Below are 20159 nucleotides of genomic sequence, written 5' to 3'. Positions count from 1 at the left end.
GACTAAACTCTGGGACAAAGACCACTATCAGATTAGGAAGACAGTGTGACCATTCAGGAATCTCTGCTTCCATTCCCTCACTTTAAACTGTATATGGTCTTAAGGTAGGAAAAACTTCTGGGCATTAACAGTGAGATAAATCTTTCTTGAACCTGAGTTTTGCCACTTTCAAATATTTCAGCACTCTGCTAAGCAGGGTTTAGAAGATTTTTATTTTCCTGTCCAATCTTTTTTTTTTTTCTTTTTTTCAATATGAGTAACTGGAACTTCTTGCCAATTTTGCTAGGTTGGCATGCTTCAAGACCCAACATTCCTATCTCGAATGTCAAATGGCATCCTTTCATTGTGTTTCTTTTCTCCAAATGTCCCGAACACTGCTCAGTCTTGCTCCAGTTTTGTTTGTTACCTTCATCATGTCCCCATGATGGTGAAATTAATGGTCATAAACTTATATTTGATATTTGAGGGGGTTTTTTTTTTCTGCTCTACTACTCATTTTCCCTCTTGTCAGAAATCATGTTTTATCATTGGTTATTTATAACATATAGATATAACATGCAAGGTAGGTGTGTAAGTTTACATTATGTCTATAATATTATTAGGTTAAATATTTTATTTGTTTTAATTAGCAAAAATGTGTGAAAGGCTATCCCACATTCTCTCATTGCCCCAATAGTTCTGCATTCTTTTATAGTTCAGCAAAACTATTTGAGACAGCTATCCAGACAAAGTTTCTGGGACATAAGCCAGGTTTTTGGCCTTAGCTTGTTCATTATATTCCTTAATAATACTTTGAAGACTAGTTGAATCAGACAAAGAAAGTGCTATGATATGAGCAAAGCAAATAGAATGTCTTAATGAGAAGACACTTAATTATACTTTGTTTTCCACCCTCATAAAATTTTGTTCTATTTTTAGTTAATACATCAATTCCCAATGTCACGGAAATAAAGGAGAACATGACTTTTGGATCAACTTTAGTCACCAACCCAAACGGAGGGTTTCTGGTAAGATAGCAAAGAGTTGGTTAATGAACCAGGAATGCTGTTATTCTAAGACTTTATAAAATCTGTTACATAATTTTTAATCTTATGGTTTTTAATTTTTTAAAAGGCATGTGGCCCCTTATATGCCTATAGATGTGGACATTTGCATTACACAACTGGAATCTGTTCTGATGTCAGCCCCACATTTCAAGTCGTGAACTCCATTGCTCCTGTACGAGGTACACATTTTATGCAATGTTCTTACATGTTTGAAAAGTGTAGGCAATGAATGAGACATACGTATACACAGGAGCATACCAAAAAGCTTGAAGTATTTTCTCAGCTGCCAGCATTACCAATTTAGGTAAATGTTTGCTTTGCCAATTTATAACCAAACCTCACTGCTATTTTTGGAGCTGATTATTAGTGTAAATAACCTTTAACAGAGTCTTGTTTAAAACATCATAGCTAAAGCTGTCACATTGTTTTTATTTAAAGAGTGAGTCTCTTTGAAGAAAGTAATCTCATTTGAAATACACAGAAAGAGAACAGTTATATAAAAAATTCATATTGAGAAAATTTCCAAAGATAACTCATACAATGTTGATTAAAATTAAGTAGAGATGAGTTTTAATTGATAAGAACCCCAACCAATTGCTATTGAATGCAGTAGTATTTATCACCTTTACTTTTCCTAAAACTATTTTTTCTGATTTTAAAATCCAGTGTATCCACTATGTAAACTATCAGCTTATCTTTTAAAATGAGCTTATTTCAGCTATAAAAACACTCCATACACCTTCATACTATCTAAAAAGACAAACTCCAAATTTGCACGGTTGACTCTTTTTATTACAGAATGCAGCACCCAACTGGACATAGTCATAGTGCTGGATGGCTCCAATAGTATTTACCCCTGGGAGAGTGTTACAGCTTTTTTAAATGACCTTCTTGAAAGAATGGATATTGGTCCTAAACAGACACAGGTATGTGACTACGCATTTTGACTTCTGTTGTTCTAAAGATAAAAATGTATAGATTTTTAATAATACAAAGTGCTCTGAAAATAAATTAATCAATAAAGCTAATATTCAGTATGAATTTTATATTCTATATGTCTGACCCTGTTATTTTCTAAACAGAAAATATTATGAAAACTGCCATTTCTAATGCTCTTAGAAAATATCCCCTATAAATCTCTGTAAAATCATGATTGTATTCTTACTTATAAGGCAAGTGTAGCCACCTTTGGTAATATCAAAGCAGGGTGTCAGAATTTGTGGAAACTAATCTAACATCCTAAAGAACACATCACATTACAATCTCCTTTCTCATATTATACAAGTAAATTCATAAGTGACCACAGGATCGCTTAAGGTCCATTTTTCTCATATTTAATAATTTCTTTTCTTAAGCAAAAAGCACAGGCTCCATGTTTTAGCTACAGTTAAGTTTAAATTTTTTTTTTTTAATTTCTCCCCATGAGTATCTGTTTCTAAACACATCCCCTTTATTGTCATTAAATGAAGTGAAACTTACCATGTGGCTCTCCCACTTCAGACACTGAGTTTGGGTTTAACTAATCTAATGTTTATTAAACTGAGGGTTCTAGAGGGGAGGGGGGTAGGAGGAATGGGTTAGCCCAGTGATGGGTATTAAGGAGGGCACGTTCTGCATGGAGCCCTGGGTGTTATACGCAAACAATGAATCATGGAACACTACATCAAAAACTAATGATGTAATGTATGGTGATTAACATAACATAATAAAATTTAAAAAAAACTTATATGGCTGTATGGCTTAAAATATGGAGATGACAGTGAACAAAAGGCAAATTAAATGTCAGGGTGAAGTCAGTGCCTTGAGAGCAGAAATTAGTACGGGAGTCAGAGTCAAAATGGTTGTTGCATGGTTTGGGGACTGCAGGAGAGCACAGGACACTTTAGGACTGCACAAGCAGACCAATGTCTTTCCTTTTCTTTCTGAGAGCTCGACTTTTGGAGAAATTTCTGAGGCACTGAAAAAGTGGTCTGACTGCATTAATATTTGGCACACCCACACATAGTGTGGGACCTAAATACACACAGATGTGTGTATGTGTGTGTGTGTGTGTGTGTATGATATGCTTGTATATATATATTTCTGTATATGTATACCTATAAATACAAATTTATATACACATATATATAAAATGAATTTTCCCAAAAGGATAGTAGTTGAAGATTGCAAAGTAGATGCAAACCTCAAAGTGAAATGTCATATGGCCATGTTCCAAGGCTGAAGAAGTGAGAGCTAGGTAAGGGGCAAGGCTGTGTATATCCTACTGTACAATAAAGAACATCTTGAAATCAGTGTAAAATATTTAAAGAAAATGAACTTATGCATCACAAAATGTAAATTTTCCTGGATGCAAGTTTCTCACTTGCAGTTAATCTTCCCAGGTGAATTACCAGAGGTTTGGAGGGGATATTATTATCTCTTCTTGCTACAGGGCATTAGGCAGCCTGCATCCTTTAAAAGACCACTCCAGAATGTGACTTGCTCCTCCATTTTTTTTTCCCTTCTGAGGACCTCTCTCTTCCTTCTTCCTCTCTTTTCCTATCCTTTCTCTCTTTGGTCAATAAAATTTCATGGAGCTACAAAATTAAAGCTGGGCAGAATTGTGGGGGTCATTTAGCCCCAAATCTCAATTTATGGAGGGGATGGAAGAGTCTAAGTAACTTGTTCAAGGTTACTTCCTTATTGATGACAGATCAGAAACCATAGCTTTTCCAACTGCAATCGGGCTCTCTGTCCTTGCGGAGACCTCTACTTCTGGAGAAGTTTCAGAGCTGGTCCTAAATATTAGGTCTCTAGTCCTTTTCATTTCATCATGACTGTCTCTGTCCTTCTGTGGCCAGCGTCGTGGCACTCTCTTCCCTGACCCCTGACACACCTGCCATGAAATGGCTGGACCGCAGCTCTGTCCTCTCTCACTGCCTTCCCCAGGATGTGCTTTCTTCACTTCCACCTGTTTTGCCTACCCCATTTGCTTCCTTATCCGGTCCTTTCTTTCCAAAGTCAAGAATAGTCTTGGAATATTTTTTTTAATTTCAAGTATTTTTTATTCATCTGGAAATTTTATTTTATTTTTAAATTCATTTATCTGTTTCACTGTAAAAAATGCATTTATCTGTAGCTATTTGCAGACAACAGTGCAGCAGTGACATGTTTGAAGTTGCTCCACAACTTCAAGAAGGAAATCTACAAGGCTCTCTTAGAAAAATAACCACCGCCTCAGTGGGAATCTGTGCCAGTGACTCTGTTTTGTAAAGAAATAGATAATAATCCATTGCTTATATGCTCAACCCACCCTGCTGCAATTTTGATGTTTCTATCCACTAGAACTGTAATTAATTTTATATTTCTATAGTGAAAGTCCTAATAAAGGAGCTATTCTGCCGGCCACCAGTGGAATTCTAGCCTGCCAGTGTGGGCTCTATGGACTCCTATGTCTTTCCTTGGGGGGAACAATCACTCTATTCAGAGGAATAGGGGCCAGGCCTTAAGGGTTCAGATGCTACCAGTGAATGGGAGGGAAATGAACATACTCTGGGGCAAAAGAGTCAGATCACATTTACTCAGTTCTAGGACCCCATTCCACAGAGGGGAAAATTTCAGAATGCAACCCTGTGCACTGAGTCAGTTGTGATATCTGCTGACTTCACCCAAGGAAACTTTCTTCCTAAGGAGAGAGGAGCTTCTTAAATGGCTAAATTTTTATGTCACATTTTGCTTGTATAATTCATTGTGGAGTTTAGCCATACTCCTTCATTCATTTACTCAAATGTTTTTCCTGAGGGTTTACAGTGTACTGGGCTCTGGGCTAGGGCTTGGATAATTGTGGAGAATAAGACAGACACAGCCACTGCCCTCATAGGGCTTCTGTATAATGCAGTGTTTCTCCAAAACTGGCTCATAGAATTTCTTTTTCCAAATCCGTGAGATCCTTGGGCTGTACCCCAGATTTTCAGAATTGGAGTCTCTCAGGGTGGGGCTCTAGAGCCTGCATTTTAAGTAAGCAAGCGACATGATCCTTAAACATGGTAAAGTTTGAGAAACACAGGACTAACGCATTATTATATATTATGTACGTGTGTCTGCTGCATCTCTAGATATAGACTTTATATCACCTTTTAATCCTTTTCAGTGGCAGCCAGTGCTTTGCTGTGATATAGTGGGCCCTTAATGAGACTCTGTTGAATAAATGTGTATATCATAATTAATGCTTTTAAAAATTTTTCTCTGATAGGTGGACATTTAATGAGACACTTTTTCTATAACTGGCATTTTAATATTCTTTTAAGTATATTACTTTATACTTTGGGCTTTAGCGTTTATACTTTAGTATTTTCTAATCTTTTTCTATTTTGGCTTAAGTTGTATTGATGACTAGTTTCATAAGCAATTCTCTAAATGAAATGGATTGAAAAGGACATGTTTACTAAGCCATCAATTTTGCTAAACTGTATTTAATAAGGTTTTAAGTGTAACACATTTAAGCTCCCTTTAAAATTTGACTTTCCGGGGCGCCTGGGTGGCTCAGTCCATTGAGCTGCTGCTTTCGGCTTGGGTCATGATCCTGGGGTCTTGGGATTGAGCCCCGCATCCGGCTCCCTGCTCGGCAGAGAGCCTGTTTCTCCCTCTCCATCTGCCTGTCACTCTGCCTACTTGTGCTCTCTCTCTGTCAAATAAATAAATAAAATCTTTAAAAAAAAAATTGACCTTCCTTCAGTGGATTCAGAAAAGAAATTTGTTCATAGAAATTTTGGAAAAATACTTGCTCTTCAAAGAAATGTGTACAGAAAAGTATGGTTATCTCTCATGTGGTCTTATAGTAATTCTCTCCAAAAACATAATTTATTTTAACAACCATTTTTTTCCCTGACTGATGGTAACATAATTTAAATAAGTTTGGATTGTTTTGTCTTTTGTTTTTGTTTTTGTTTGTTTTCAATTAAAGCACCCAATTCTGCCCGAAGATTGACAGAATTTGCTTCTGGAATTTTTCCTCCCAAGTACTTATCCTCCGCCGGGCACGGTGGCACGCACCTGTAGCCCCAGCTACTCGGGAGGATGAGGCAGGAGGATCACTTGAGCCCAGGAGTTCTGGGCTGTAGTGCGCTATACTGATGGGGTGTGCGCACCAAGTTGGGCTTCAATATGGCGACCTCCTCCCGGGAGCCGGGGACCACCAGCTTGCCTAAGGAGGGGTGAACCAGCCCAGCTCAGAAACGGAGCAGGTCAATTACTTATCCTCCCCGCCTTCATTCCTGAAAGGGGAAGATATAAAAATAAATTGTGAGAGAGACTACAGATAGAAAGCTAAGAGCTGGATGGTGAATTCTTAGACTCCTCACCCACCTCAAAGGTATAAAGGAATTAAGAATGGAGTTGAGGGGATTTGTGAAGAGCCTAGTGAGAAAGGCTTCAGTAGGATCATACAGTGAGCTTGGTGTGTCCACTAAAGTTGGGACACAACTTGACTAGTGCCTGACCTTTGCCTGAAATACCTAACGGGCGACATAGCAGCTGACCAGCTCCTGACAGGCAATCAGATGAGAGGTAGCCACCATGGAATTGGCCTGCAGGCCCAGCGTCTGTCAGTACAAAGAATGTGTGTGTTTATGAATCATCGTGGAACCGTGCTAGGTCCTGTCCACAGACTCTCCTGGAGGTGAGCAGAGGCTTCTTCTGCACAGAAAAGCAGAAGACATCCCTCATGTCTAGGACTGCAGTAGGGAAATATATTCACTCAGACAAGGATGTAAGTAAAGGGAAATCTAGAGAGAACCCACAAGAAGGCTGTTATCACTTGGTAGCACCTGATCTATCTCAGGATAGCACCGGTCAAGTAAGAATTCCTGTATCCTTTATACATCTCCCCTACCCCTGTCCCTGGAGAGGTCAGAAACTATAGTTAACGATCTAAGGGAAGTTGAGTAAAGAAACAAAGAAACAGCCAATTGTGCCCCTTTCTCAACTACATGTTTCTCACCCCCTGTAAGCCTTAGTAAGGGGAGGAGAGAAAATTTAACTATAAATCAACTTTGATATTTTGTCTTCTTGAGTTTGTTTTAATTTAGGTTGAACCATATGAAATTGTTGTTATTTGATCATTTTCTACCTACAAATACAGCAATTTCATGTGGCACAACTAAATTAAAATACAGTTGACCCTAGAACAATGTGAAGGTTAGGGGCACTGACTCCCTGCATAGTTAAAAGTCTGCATGTAACTTTTGACTCCCTGAGAACTTAACTGCTAATAGCCCACTGTTGACTGGAAGCCCTACCAATAACACAAGGAATGGATGAACACATATTGTATATGTTATACATATTATATACCGTATTCTTACAATAAAATAAGCTAGAGAAAAGAAAATGTGATTAAGAAAATCATAAGGCAGAGAAAACACATTTACAGTACTACACTGTATTTACCAAAAAAAAAAAAAGTCATGTATCAGTGGACCCACACAGTTCAAACCTGTGTTGCTTACTAGTCAAATTTTATAGGTCTTTTTTTTTTTAATAGCCATTTTAAAACAAAGAATAAGACATTTATCTTTCTATCCAGGGATAACGGAAGAACTTCACCCTAGATAAGTTTTAAAGGGATCATGAGCCAAAAAAATTTGCATTTGCATTCTGACTCTACCTCAGAGTTCTTGTTTATTATATTGGTTATAGTCATACACTTAGTACAACAGGTAAAGATGAAATATGATAGCCTATTCTCTACAGTCATAGATTTGTCATTTAGTAATTGCATGTATTGAAAGATAGTTGCAAAGATGTGCAAGTAATTATCAACACAACAAAGAAAAAAGCAAAGATAGGAAGGAAGGGAGGAAGGAAGGAAAACAAATAAAAAAGCTTGCATTAAGGAGTGCACTTGTGATGAGCACAGAATGATGTATGGAAATGTTGAATCACACCATATTGTACACCTGAAACTAATATAACATAACTTGCGTGTTAACTAAGTGGAATTAAAATTAAAAACTTAAAAAAATAAAGTTTCTATATGACAATTAGTATACATTAGTAGAATGCAGCATAATGACAAAAAGATCAACTCCAAATAGTTACTCAAAATTTCTTCCATGTTTCTGTGTGGTCTCATTAAGACTTTTGCAAACACAGTGAAGGAAATTTTGTAAACCAATTTTTTATCCAAGACAGAGTAAAGGCTATAAAATTGCCTTTTAAAAAACCGCCTATAAAAACAAACCTGAAACACTCTGAGCTTGCCGTAAAAGATATGATGGTATAAACATTATGGAGGTCTTATTGATCCTCAATACCTAAACATAACATTGCTTTTAATAATAAATGAGAATGATATAAATATGCCAAATACGAGTGCATTACCCTAAATAAAACCAGTAAATTGTGAGGCTCGATATAAAAGTGAAATATACTAATGGAACAATGTCTAGATTGTTGCTATCAAGAGTATAGCATAACATTAAACCAGGCAAAGTGAAAGAGAGAAATTAATTAAATTTTAGGAATATTATTTATCTTTCTTTTTACTGCGCATTTTATGGCCATTTCCCTAGAAGCCTTAAATATGAGGCCTGATTCATTGTTTTGAAGTCTGAAAAGAAGCCTGACTGCGCCTTGCAGCCATATCCTTGTCAATCAGGCTATACTTTCTGACAGTGGTGCTGTGAATGAGGTGAATCTTCTCTATCACTAACCACCCAGTCTCCATTTTCTCCTACCTCCATCCATAACTCACCTGAGTTATCTTTCCAGATCTTTTCAGATTATAGCATTTCCCTGGATAAAAAATCGCCTATCTTCACCTGCTAAATAATATCCAAGCTCTCCAGTGGATTATATGGCACCAGTCATTCCTGCTGCCCCCTGCCTCCCTGGGGTCTTTTTGCCTCCCTTCTTGCCCTGCAGCCACTCCCACCCCCCCGGCCATCCCTGAACACATCATCAGTGTCCACGGGTCCCTCCGCCCAGAGTGCCCTTCTCCACCCCAGGCCCTAGGTGCTAGGTAAACTTCATAGACTCAGTTCCAATGTCACTTGCTCTGTCACTTTCCATGATCTTTCTGCCCCTGCTTCCCATGAACAATTCTTTCTCCTCTCATGTTCCCGTACCTTGTGCTCACCCTTCACTTATTGCTCTCATCAATTGGTAGCACTACTTTTTGCTTCATGTGTCTGTCTCTCCTGGCAGACTGTGAATTCCACTTTGACAGCATCGTGCCTTAAACCTTTTATTTATGGACTACAATTTGGAGTTTTATGTGTTGCCAAGCACATAGGAGATAAATCATTTGGGTTGGAAAAATGTCATTGCTGGAATTTTTCTCCTTGTGTTAAAAACCATTGCTGTAATGACCTCTTTCTCTCACTTCACGTCATGAAGTCATCGAGCTAGAAGTACTTGTTTGTGGGGACTCCCCCAGACATCCCTTTACATTAGACTTCAGGCTTTTCTTTGCAGGTGTTCCCTCCCCAGCCGCATTCACCTCTCATCCTGATTTCTGCCACAGTCTTCTCTCTCCTCGGAACTTTACTTTTACTCTCCTATCTTTGCATTTTTGAACTTGGATGAGTTTCATTGCAACAGCATTCAAGAGGGCAGCTAAAGACACCCTTTTCCTAGAACTTATATCTATCATCTATCAATTTTATGCTTCTGAGAACTCATTTCATCTCCTTGGGAACCAGTCTCATTTATGTCCCTCTCCATAGTGACAAGAGGTTAAGCCTAGTTTCAGCTAAAATAGCCTCAGAATGGTCCATGATGATGGTTCACTCGGACTACAATCTGTATTATTACCACATCATACTCTGACTTGATTACATTAGAAGCATATTATAGGGCAGGGCTTTTGTACCATAGTTTGGTAAAAGGAAATATAAAATTGGCCAGACACAAAGCCTGACGTCTTTTCATGTTAAGCAATTGTGCATCTTACACTGAAAACTCCATTGTTTTACCCTATCATTATTCCCCTAAAGAAGCCATTGAGTTGATAATGTTAATTGTTGAATGAAAGCCCAGAAACTTAGTTTGTGCTAGAAATTAAAATTTATGTACTGCTGATAGAACATTGACTTAATAATACAAAGTAATAATACAACTCTAAATGAGAAAATAATTCCATTCCTTCATAGCTCTTTGACTTAATACACTTAATAGCTATTTTACACACTTCTCTTTCTTAAACTTCTTTGTCATTCTGTTGTGACTTGAAGTTTCATGAAAGAAAAATCAGAAGGCCTTCCTTACAGTGATTTCTTTTATATTTCTCACATTCATTTTCCTCCTCTTTCTTCTCTACCCCCCAAAAGAAATGAGGCCACTCAGATAATTAATTCATTGTAATTTGGCAGATATATATGAAGTATCTTATTGATCAAATATTATGCCAGCTGTCATGGGCAGTTTAAAAAATTAAAAAAAAAAAACCACAAAACTAAAACTTTGTCCCTGAATCCAAAAGACTTCCAACTTAGAAATGAGATAAAATCTCATTTTTGCGTAACTGCAGTACATGATATTGTATCATGAATATAACAGAGGTGAATGAGGCAGAACAATTAATTGATCTTTACAAGTAGGTAACTCCGTATTGTAAAGAAATGTTTTCCAAACTATGTTGCTTGACGTGAGGTATTGAATATGTTTCTCCCAAAAATATTCCCTTAAATAAGAATAAAATATACCAGGTCTTCCAATTCATGATTCACAATTCATGTTTTCATATCAGAGATTCTGAGAGCACTTTCATTTTTTTTTAATAATTATTTATTTATTATTTTAGAGAGGAGGGCAGGGGTGGAGGGAGAGAGAGAATCTTAAGCAGACTCCCAGTTAAGCATGGAGCCCAATGCGGGGCTCAGTCTCACAACCGTGAGATCAAGACCCCAACTGAAACCAAGAGTCAGTCAGCCAACTGACTGAGCCACCCAGGCCCCTCTCTGAGAGCACTTTCTTTTTTCTTTTTTTCTTTTTTTTATTTTTAAAGATTTTTATTTATTTACTTGAGAGAGAGAGAATGAGAGAGAGCACATGAGAGGGGTTAGGGTCAGAGAGAGAAGCAGACTCCCCGCTGAGCAGGGAGCCCGATGCGGGACTCGATCCAGGGACTCCAGGATCATGACCTGAGCCGAAGGCAGCCGCCCAACCAACTGAGCCACCCAGGTGCCCTCTGAGAGCACTTTCAAAAGAATTTGCTTATGAGTCAGAGTAGAGCAACTGGGGACAGAAGTAAGAGAAAGCCTTGGTCTTTTGCATTCGAAATTTGTGGATTTTTTTTTTTTTAGTTAATATAAATAGCAAAGGGAGAAAGAGAGGCAGACAAAAAAGATAAAAACAGAGAGACAGAGAGGGTGTAGAAGGGGGTCCTGCTGTAAAGATACATGTTAACTTTGTGTTACCCATTGTTTTCCAAGATTACTTGACCATGGAACTCTTTAAATATCATACCTAGTAACATACAAAAGGATGCTAGTACTCCCTAGGAAAGGGGTAAGGGAATATTAGTTCATGGCTTAGCTGAAGAAGGATTATAAATCTCATGTTTAAATGGAGGGTTTGAATCAGTGTTACAAACCTCTGGTTCATGTAACAGAATCCTCAGCCATTGTGTGCCTGATTTATTCTCTAGCCTGAATCTTAGTTCTCTTTGGCCTTAGATTATAATTACATACCTATATCTTTTGTTCTACTTAATCAGGAAGTTCAAACTGTATCTCCCTAGGAAGTAAAGGCTTCCTTTCCAGGTGTCTCTGAAAGCAACCATTCTACTTGGGATTCATCCACTCCTTATGAGTGTTGTTACTATCTTCCTGTACTCTTACTGAGGTCATAAGCTACTTTTTTCTCCATTTTCTCTTAAAGTTCACATCGAACCTATTGCTTCTTTTAGCTGCCATCCCTGCTTACTTATTTCCATTTAGCAAACATGCCTAGAATCTTTTCATCCCCATTACTCTTCAACAGTGTTCTACTTAATTTCTACCCTCTGGTTCTTGTATCATTCCAACAACTGAAGCAACTGACTGCTTCAAGTCAAATATGATGATTATTGGCTGTTTTACTTTTCTCAATTTCTAGAATGATTTCAATTCCTCATCATTTTTGACATATTTTCCAAGCTCCAGACAGCTTTGCTTTCTCCCATTACACATTGATGACCCATTGTCTGTTCTTTACCTGGGGTTCTCACTTAGGAGGCTGCATCTTCTTCCCTCCATGAGGCCTTTCAATGCAAGACAGTAAATGTGCTTGTGCTTCTCTCCTCCAGCCTCCTTCAGTGTGTGTTCATCACTTGGCTCACTTTTTATCTTGCTATTTAATCATGACCTTTATTTGATTCTGTTGCATATGCATATATACACAGGGTGCTAGTATGAATCTGTTTTACCTGCCTTAAATTATACACTAAGCTGGGACTGAAACTGTTTCTATTCACTGAGTCTCATCAATACTCAGCAAAGCATTAGTTATGTTTGTTTTGTGATTTGACCATTTTCCTGTGATCAAAATCAATAAATGGAACTCTTTTTATGGGGAAGGCACAGCAGGTCTTACTCTGCCTGGTTCCTAAGGAAATATGCAGCCCAGTATCAGCCAGGGACCTACACTGGGTCATTTCCCTGAGATTTCAGTTTCTACTGCCCAGTCTTCTCATTCCCACACTTCTTTTTGTCTCTCTTCTTCTGCTTATCATTATTTCCCTGCTATCTCAATTTTCTACTTGCTTATGTGAAATGTTACAGTCATCTAGTAAGAATGTATGCGGGTCAACCGTAAGCAAAGCAAAACAGTGGCGTGGGATAAGAGAGTACCAAAAGCTGTGACATAGTCCATGCTCTTTACCCCTCCTTGCCCCTCTGGAACATATAATGTAGTTGGGGAGATAAAGCACACATACAAAGCAGTTGAGAAGAATGCTGTACTCACACAAGCAAAACAGACAAGTTTGCCTCAGGGTTCAGAGAAGAGGAAGATCAGTATTATCTAGATTGGTGATTAGGTTGGGAAAGTTTTGCAGAGAAAGTGAAACTTGAATTGAATCTTCCAGAATGGGTAGTAAAAATTTAGTTTTATGGGGGGGGATGAGAAAGGGTAGGGACAGCACTCGGACTGGGGAATCCTAGAGTTGAGGGGGAATAAGAAGGTGCAGTCAGGCTGTTGAGTGACTGCGGGTCAGGGAAAGAAAACTGAATTTTACCGTACAGGTCTAGTATTTCAAGGAGCACCTTGAAGTTTTATCTGTTTTCCATCTTAAGTAGAATAAAAATTCTCTTTTAAAGTATATTTCAAAGTCATTGATGTAGTAGGCAATGGAGAGTTACTAGAGATTTTTGAAGAAGGAAGTTATGTCATAAAAGCAGAATTTCAAGACAGTTAATCTTCCATGAATATGTAGATGGAGCTGAGGAGAATGGAAATCTGAGGGAGAGCAAGAGCAGAGAGACCAACAATTGCCACAGTCCAGGTTGAAGGCAGTGAGGTCTGGTCTGGGCCAATGAAGAAATTCAGAAACAGGGATAATAGCTCACAGGAAAAGAGGTAGAATTTATGCCAATTAAACAAGGCTGCTTTGTGCCATAATATTTGACATTTGCAACATACTTTGCATATCTTATAAAACCTTCTGTGAACTATTGGATTATCTGGACACCAGGAATAGCAGAAAAATTTTAGCCCTTTGGTAAGTCAGAAATCAGTGCTTTATATCATCTCTCCCTCCCCTAGGTCTGGTTTCCCAGACACAAACCCTGAGAAAATGAGCCAAGTAACAGTGATTTACTAAGGAGTGCTTTTAAAAGAAAATAGTAAGAGATTTGGGGGAGCGAAACAGTAGCAACTGAGGACAACCAAGGGTGTGATTTCAGGTGAAATCAAGACCTCAGGCTGATCTGGAAGGGGAGCTCCAAGTTGAGTCAAGGGACTGATCTTTCCCTGCCTGGACTCAGACATCATCTATGGAGCAGGGCGAGGGGTGAGGAGGGAGAAAATTTCCAGGCACTTCGGGCTCTTTCAGCCTCTGGGGCAAAGCAGCTCTAGCAGTCCAAGGGCAGTCAGCCATTTGAAGAGACCCTCAGGTGGAGTTGTTAGAAGCAAAGTATGAAGAAAGGGTGAGGCAACTGGCAGTTATAAGTTCTCTAAAGAATAAACTTATGGAATTGAGATATATGTTAAGTCGGTAGAGAAAGGGAGAGAGGGAAAAGATATAAAGCACTGATTTCTGACTTAACAAGGGGCTAACATTTTTCTTCTATTCCTGGTGTCCAGATAATCCAATAGTTCATAGAAGGTTTTATAAGATATGTAAAGTATGTTGCAAATGTCAAATATTATGGCACAAAGCAGCCTTGTTTAATTGGCATAAATTATATCTCTTTTCATGTGACCTCCTCCCCATGTATCAGTGTGATACTCTCTTTTTCCTGAGCAGTTAATAGCTTATGACTAGAATTCGATTGAACTCAATAAATGGGAGCAAAGTGCACTCATTAGTACCAAGGAGTAGGACTGTTGGGCAGTGTTATGTGCAACCACATTAGAGATTCATGGCCATAACTTTAAAGTGAGACCAGTCTATAAATTGTGTGATTTCTGTCTAGAAACATTTAGTGTCACAGAAGCTCGCAAAGAAAAGAAGATATTTGGACTTAACCAGAGTTGGAAGTTAGCCAAGTGAGTTAATGGAGGGGAAAAAAGGTTAAAGGAGTTAAAGTTTGCAAGTAAATGATTGTGGTGATGGACCATGAAATCTATGCTAAGTTAAAAAAAAAAAAGTACGATCTCTGAATTAATTGGAAGTCTTGATGTGGTGAAGGAATTGATGAATTAGATATACTAGGTAAATGAACTGAAGTTAATGGTCAGACAGACGAACACTTGAAATTGAGATGGAGGTACTGCAGTTTTTCCTGTTGAGAAGGTCAAGGATAAGACCTTGAGAGTGGACAAGGCAACCTTGTCTCAAATCGCTTCCCCAACCCAAGAAATGAAGTGTCCAGATTTCTACATTAAAAAGACATTCCTTTGGGTATAGAATTCTCTGAATCTCGAATTTTGAGTAGAGAAAATTAAACAAAAAGTTATCTCCAGTCACAATTCTTGATATAGATTAGTCTATTGGTTCACATCAACATTTAAGGAAAGGTATAGAAAAAGGATAAGAAAAATGGGCGTCTCTAGGGGAGAGGGGAGGTATATGGAGCAAGGGAAATCAAATCTGGGGACACTTTACCCTCTATATCATTTTACTCTCTGGTGGCTTTGCAGTTAGCTGCCCAAATTATCCAGTCTGTGCAAAGGACAGAGTGAAAGGGGAAGTCAGAAAGAAAGGGAAGACAGATAACACGAAAAGGGATAGTGGGGAGAAGGGCTGGCATGAGAGAAATGAAGCTATGCCTGAACTAGATAAAGCCTGAAGTGCATATGTGCCCTCCCCAGATACATGCCCCGCTTATTACTCACCCAGCCTCATCTTGTTTCACTTACCCTCACAGCCTGGTCCAGGCTCACTGACTTCCTTTCGGTTCTCAGGACGTCCCTTGCTTTTTGCTCATCTCATCTTCTTTACATACAGATTCCCCTCGTGTGGACCCCATCCTCCCACTCAGCCTCCATTCAGGACAGGTCTCCACCCTCCTTGCACCTTCCAGTCTTAACTTGATTATCACTTCTAAGAGGCTTTCCCTGAGCCTCTTCTGAAGTAGGGCCTTAGGTTCTACTTGCTAAACAGCATTATAGCCCTCTCCACAGTTGAACATGCACTGGAATGATCATGTGTTGAATCTCTCTCTCTCTCTCTCTAGTTTAGAAACTCTGTGAAGGCAGAGAGCATGTCAGTGTGTAGCACCTTCTACCCACCAAGGCCTGCCAGAGTCATCCAGTAGAAACTATTGAAGATATAAACCAATGTTTGGGAAGTTTAATAGTAGCACTATCATTCTTGTTCTTTGGGCTGTGAATATCCACAAGTGGCAATGATTATTGCTGTCAAAATAGAAGGATTTGTGTACTGATGAATTTTTAAACTCATCTGAAAGACAAAAAAGTATATCTGATCTACATGTTTAAACTAAAGAAAATTGAAAACGGAACATTGCTAAATGGATAACTCACAGTGGCTTGGTGTTTCAGGTTGGAATTGTACAGTATGGAGAAAATGTAACCCATGAGTTCAACCTCAATAAGTATTCATCAACAGAAGAGGTACTTGTTGCAGCAAATAAAATAATCCAGAGAGGTGGCCGCCAGACTATGACAGCCCTTGGAATAGACACAGCCAGGTATGTGGATTAAAAAATAAACCAAAGTAAAAGACTGTGCAAAAATAACTGCTCACAATCAAGCCCTTTGGAGTGTCGACTGAACATTTACCTTGGCAATATTTAAAGCCATCTTTTTTTTAAAACTAGATCTCACTGATTAACTAATAGTTATAGGATCAAGTTTTTCTACAATATAGTCTCCCCACCCTTCATATCTTTCCTCTTATTCCAAAGGTTGAAATGATGGAAAAATCAGAAAATTACTGTAGTCTGCTGCATCATGTTCTTGGGTACTAAGACATAATATTAGTGAATATCTTTTCCCTTTGTTCTTTGTCTACAGCTTCTAGGAATCTCATTTAAAAAAAAGGATTAATATTCATTCACTTCTACTCAATATATATTTATATCCTAGTATGTCCATAATTTTACAGTACCTGATTTAGGGTTATTGAAGCTCTCACGTAAGAGTCTTTAAGAGGTCAAATTCAACATTGCTGTATTTGAAATCATTTTCAGTGAAAAGATTAAAAGAAGTTGCAAGAACTTCATCATTTGTGCACTCTTTCTTTCTTCCTTTCTCCAAATTCCCTCTAATTTACATCCCTTCCTTTCTCCTATACCTCCATGGAGAACACATAATCCACTCTGTTTGAACTTCATTCTATGAGAAGCTACAGAACTGTCCTTTGATTACAATGTGAAACAGTTTTTCTATATTTTTCCCAACTACGTTCAACTCTTATCTCTTGCTATTTTCTTCCTAAGTTGCCTTTAAAGCTAGTAAGGTTCTAAACAAAAACTAAACAATACCAAAATCACAGGAAATCTAATAAATAGTTTGACTAATATTAAGGATCCTTCTGTTAAGTGTCTTCAACTTCTGGACTCTCATCTCATTTTAAAGAGCTAATTAGCCATGCTCTCATTTCACCTGCCTGCTAAGATCAGTATTTTAAGGGGGTTAAAATAGTTAACATGGATATTCCAAAGAATGGGTTGGATATTCAAAAATTTAAAATTTCATGTGCAGCCTTAGACTCGTAAGTGTTAGAGAAGCATGTGGTTCTAGTTATATGGGGCTCAAGAGAAAATAACCACAAACAGATGGGGTAATTTTACATTTACCTGCCTATAGGATCACCAATTTGCATGCACAAAGAGTGCACATGTTGAGGTGTACTGAATGCACCCTCTTAAATAATTGACTAAATGTGACTGCACATTCAAAGTAAATCAAAGTGTTCTTTGAAAGCTCTGAGCCTGTAGGGAGCTGTGTTTTCCAAAGGCAACCACTTAAGAATGAATATTCATCTTTGAAAACTAACTGAAGAAATATTCTGGCTGCTTTGCTCCTGCATAAATACACTCTAAATTCCATGACCCTATATGGTTTTTGCCTACATGTTTCACAAAGGGTCTAGCTGTCAGACACATAGTTTATTGAGTTTTGTATATAAATAAAACTCAATAATGGTATTACTAAGTATCCTTCTTGTACATTAGTTTTTCACACTGAAGCATATTTTTAATTGTTCTCTATTCCTTTTAGGCAGGGCCAGTTGCAAAAAAATATTTTTCATTTTTTAGAATTCTTTACTTCTATTTTCATTGGATAGTAGTATTTGGGAGTAAAGGGCAATTTGCTGAAGATATTTGAAACAGAAAGAGTGTACTCAAGAGTTCTGCCAGTGGCTACTCTTACATTATATAAAACCAACCCCTGTTTAGATTTACCAGATTTTCTTTAAGAAATGTCTTTTAATCATCTCCATTGGTTGAGATTCATTCAGTAATGGCCTGGATCTTCAAGAGAATTGGGAAGTCTTGGTGATCCTCTAAGGAGTTAGGACTGCAAAAAGGATAGAATCCTATATGATAAGTTCATGTTCTGAACTTCATTTAAAGACTAGCCTTTGGGGCACCTCGGTGGCTCAGTCAGTTGGGCATCTGCCTTTGGCTCAGGTCATGATCCCAGGGTCCTGGGATCGAGTCCCACATTGGGCGCTCTGCTTGGACAGGGAGCCTGCTTCTCCCTCTCCCTCTGTTGCTCCTCCTGCTTGTTCTCTCTCTCTCTCTCAAATAAATAAATAAAATCTTTAAAATATATATATATAATAAAAAAATAAAGACTAGCCTTTAACATCTATTTTCACCTTTGTTTGTGCATATAAAGTCAGAAAATCTATCTGTGTAGTGTAGAGGGCAGAGATACACAGTTCCCTAGTGGCCAACTTTTTTAAATAGTTTCTTTATTTTGAAAATTGTAAGAAAAATTAAAAATGTAAAAAATAGTACAACAAAATCCTATGTACTCACCAAACAAATCAACAATTATTAACATCTTGTCATATTGACATTTAGCACTTTTAAAGGAAAATAAACAGAGATAAAATTCCTTTGCCCACATCACCGGGATCTTTTAGCCTGCTCACAAGATACCCACCATTGTGTATATTTATTGTGTACCTACAGTAAAACTAATGTGTATTGTGCAAACCCTTTGGGAGGTTAGTTTAAGAGAAATGTTTTTTTGGCATATCCCAAACTGCAGCTGTTTGTCCTCATGACCAAAGAAAAATATTGAAATAGACCATTCAGTATGATTATTGCTGCATTTTATACCAAGATCTAAAAAATATTATATGAAATCCTTTCATTGTTTCATTCCTAAGTAAAATGTACTTGACTCCAGAAAGGAAAGTGAGCAAGGGAAAGAAAATAATAGAGGGAAAATATGCCTCTGTGTGTGTGTGTCTGTGTGTGTGTGTGTGTGTGTGTAGAAGCAAAAAACAACAAAAATTGTTAATTTCCCCTCTCTTACATTGCTTTCCATAAATGCTTTTTGAATTAAATAAAAAATTCCTTTCTTTGCAGTTAGGTTATAGCATTTTCCCTTTCTCTCTGTGCCGCTTTCTTCCATCCTACCCCCACCAGCCTGTGTCCTAAAACCTAGTTCAGACCAAATCTTTCATAGCTACTCCATCCACTCTTGCCCCCCATAGCCCTGCTCTATCACTGACTCAGACCACAGCCATCAGCAGTCTTTTATTACTATGTCCAATTTTTCCCCCATATCCAAGAGCACTCTCAAGCATTCCAGCCATACAAAATTCTGTTTTCTCCCAGCTCCCCTCCTCAGCTCAGAGGATTTCCATACTGTTCTATAAATGTCAGAATAGATGTGGTGGAAGTGAGGACAAAGCAAAAGCTTCTGCCAAAAGCAGAAGAAAAGAGGAGTGTTTATAGAGAAAGGAGTGGCTGAGCAAGTATTTAAGATCTGACCTTCTCCAGATCTGATGTGTGCTCCAGTCACACCTTCCCTGAGAAGTTTCCAAAGAATGAAATAGTGCTGCCCTTTGTATATGGGATATGTGATGATTACTAAAATGGTGACTTCTTCATCATCTGGGAGAAATCTAAGACTATTACAAATAATGATCTTCATGCCTCCCAGCTTGAACAGTGGTTGTGAATGTTGATCGTGGAAGGACAGCACTGTTCTAACTAGAGTTGTCAGTGTTTTTCTTTTGTTTATCACTTTGCCTAACCTTGAGGTGGCATTTTATTTGCTTCTCTTTCTTCTGTGATCACTTCAGGAAGGAGGCTTTCACTGAAGCCCGGGGTGCCCGAAGGGGAGTTAAAAAAGTCATGGTAATTGTGACTGATGGGGAATCCCATGACAACCATCGACTGAATAAGGTCATCCAAGACTGTGAGGATGAAAACATTCAGCGGTTTTCCATAGCTGTAAGTACATGGCTAGAGATAGCTTTCAAACTCTGGTGTGAAGACAAGAGGTGTGTACATATGATTATTTTATGCAAGTTACACAAACAAGGTTGTAAAGGAGAAA

General features: G+C 38.2%; 1 protein-coding gene across 1 annotated transcript in view; it reads left to right on the top strand.

The window, feature by feature from the left end:
- Nucleotides 1-20159, top strand: part of ITGA1 (integrin subunit alpha 1) — a 175111-nt gene that overhangs the window by 71934 nt on the left and 83018 nt on the right. Inside the window, exons 4-8 of the mRNA XM_064596706.1 lie at nt 919-1007; nt 1114-1225; nt 1845-1972; nt 16173-16321; nt 19903-20053. Coding sequence (XP_064452776.1) covers nt 919-1007; nt 1114-1225; nt 1845-1972; nt 16173-16321; nt 19903-20053 — 629 coding nt within the window. The remainder of the gene's footprint in view (nt 1-918; nt 1008-1113; nt 1226-1844; nt 1973-16172; nt 16322-19902; nt 20054-20159) is intronic.

The sequence above is a fragment of the Mirounga angustirostris genome, unplaced genomic scaffold, assembly GCF_029215605.1.
Source record: "Mirounga angustirostris isolate CCGP_5_RB_7025 unplaced genomic scaffold, mMirAng1.0.hap1 SCAF_7, whole genome shotgun sequence".
NCBI lineage: Eukaryota > Metazoa > Chordata > Mammalia > Carnivora > Phocidae > Mirounga > Mirounga angustirostris.
The sequence above is the reverse complement of the archived record's forward strand: the minus strand, read 5'-3'. Positions and strand labels throughout refer to the sequence as shown.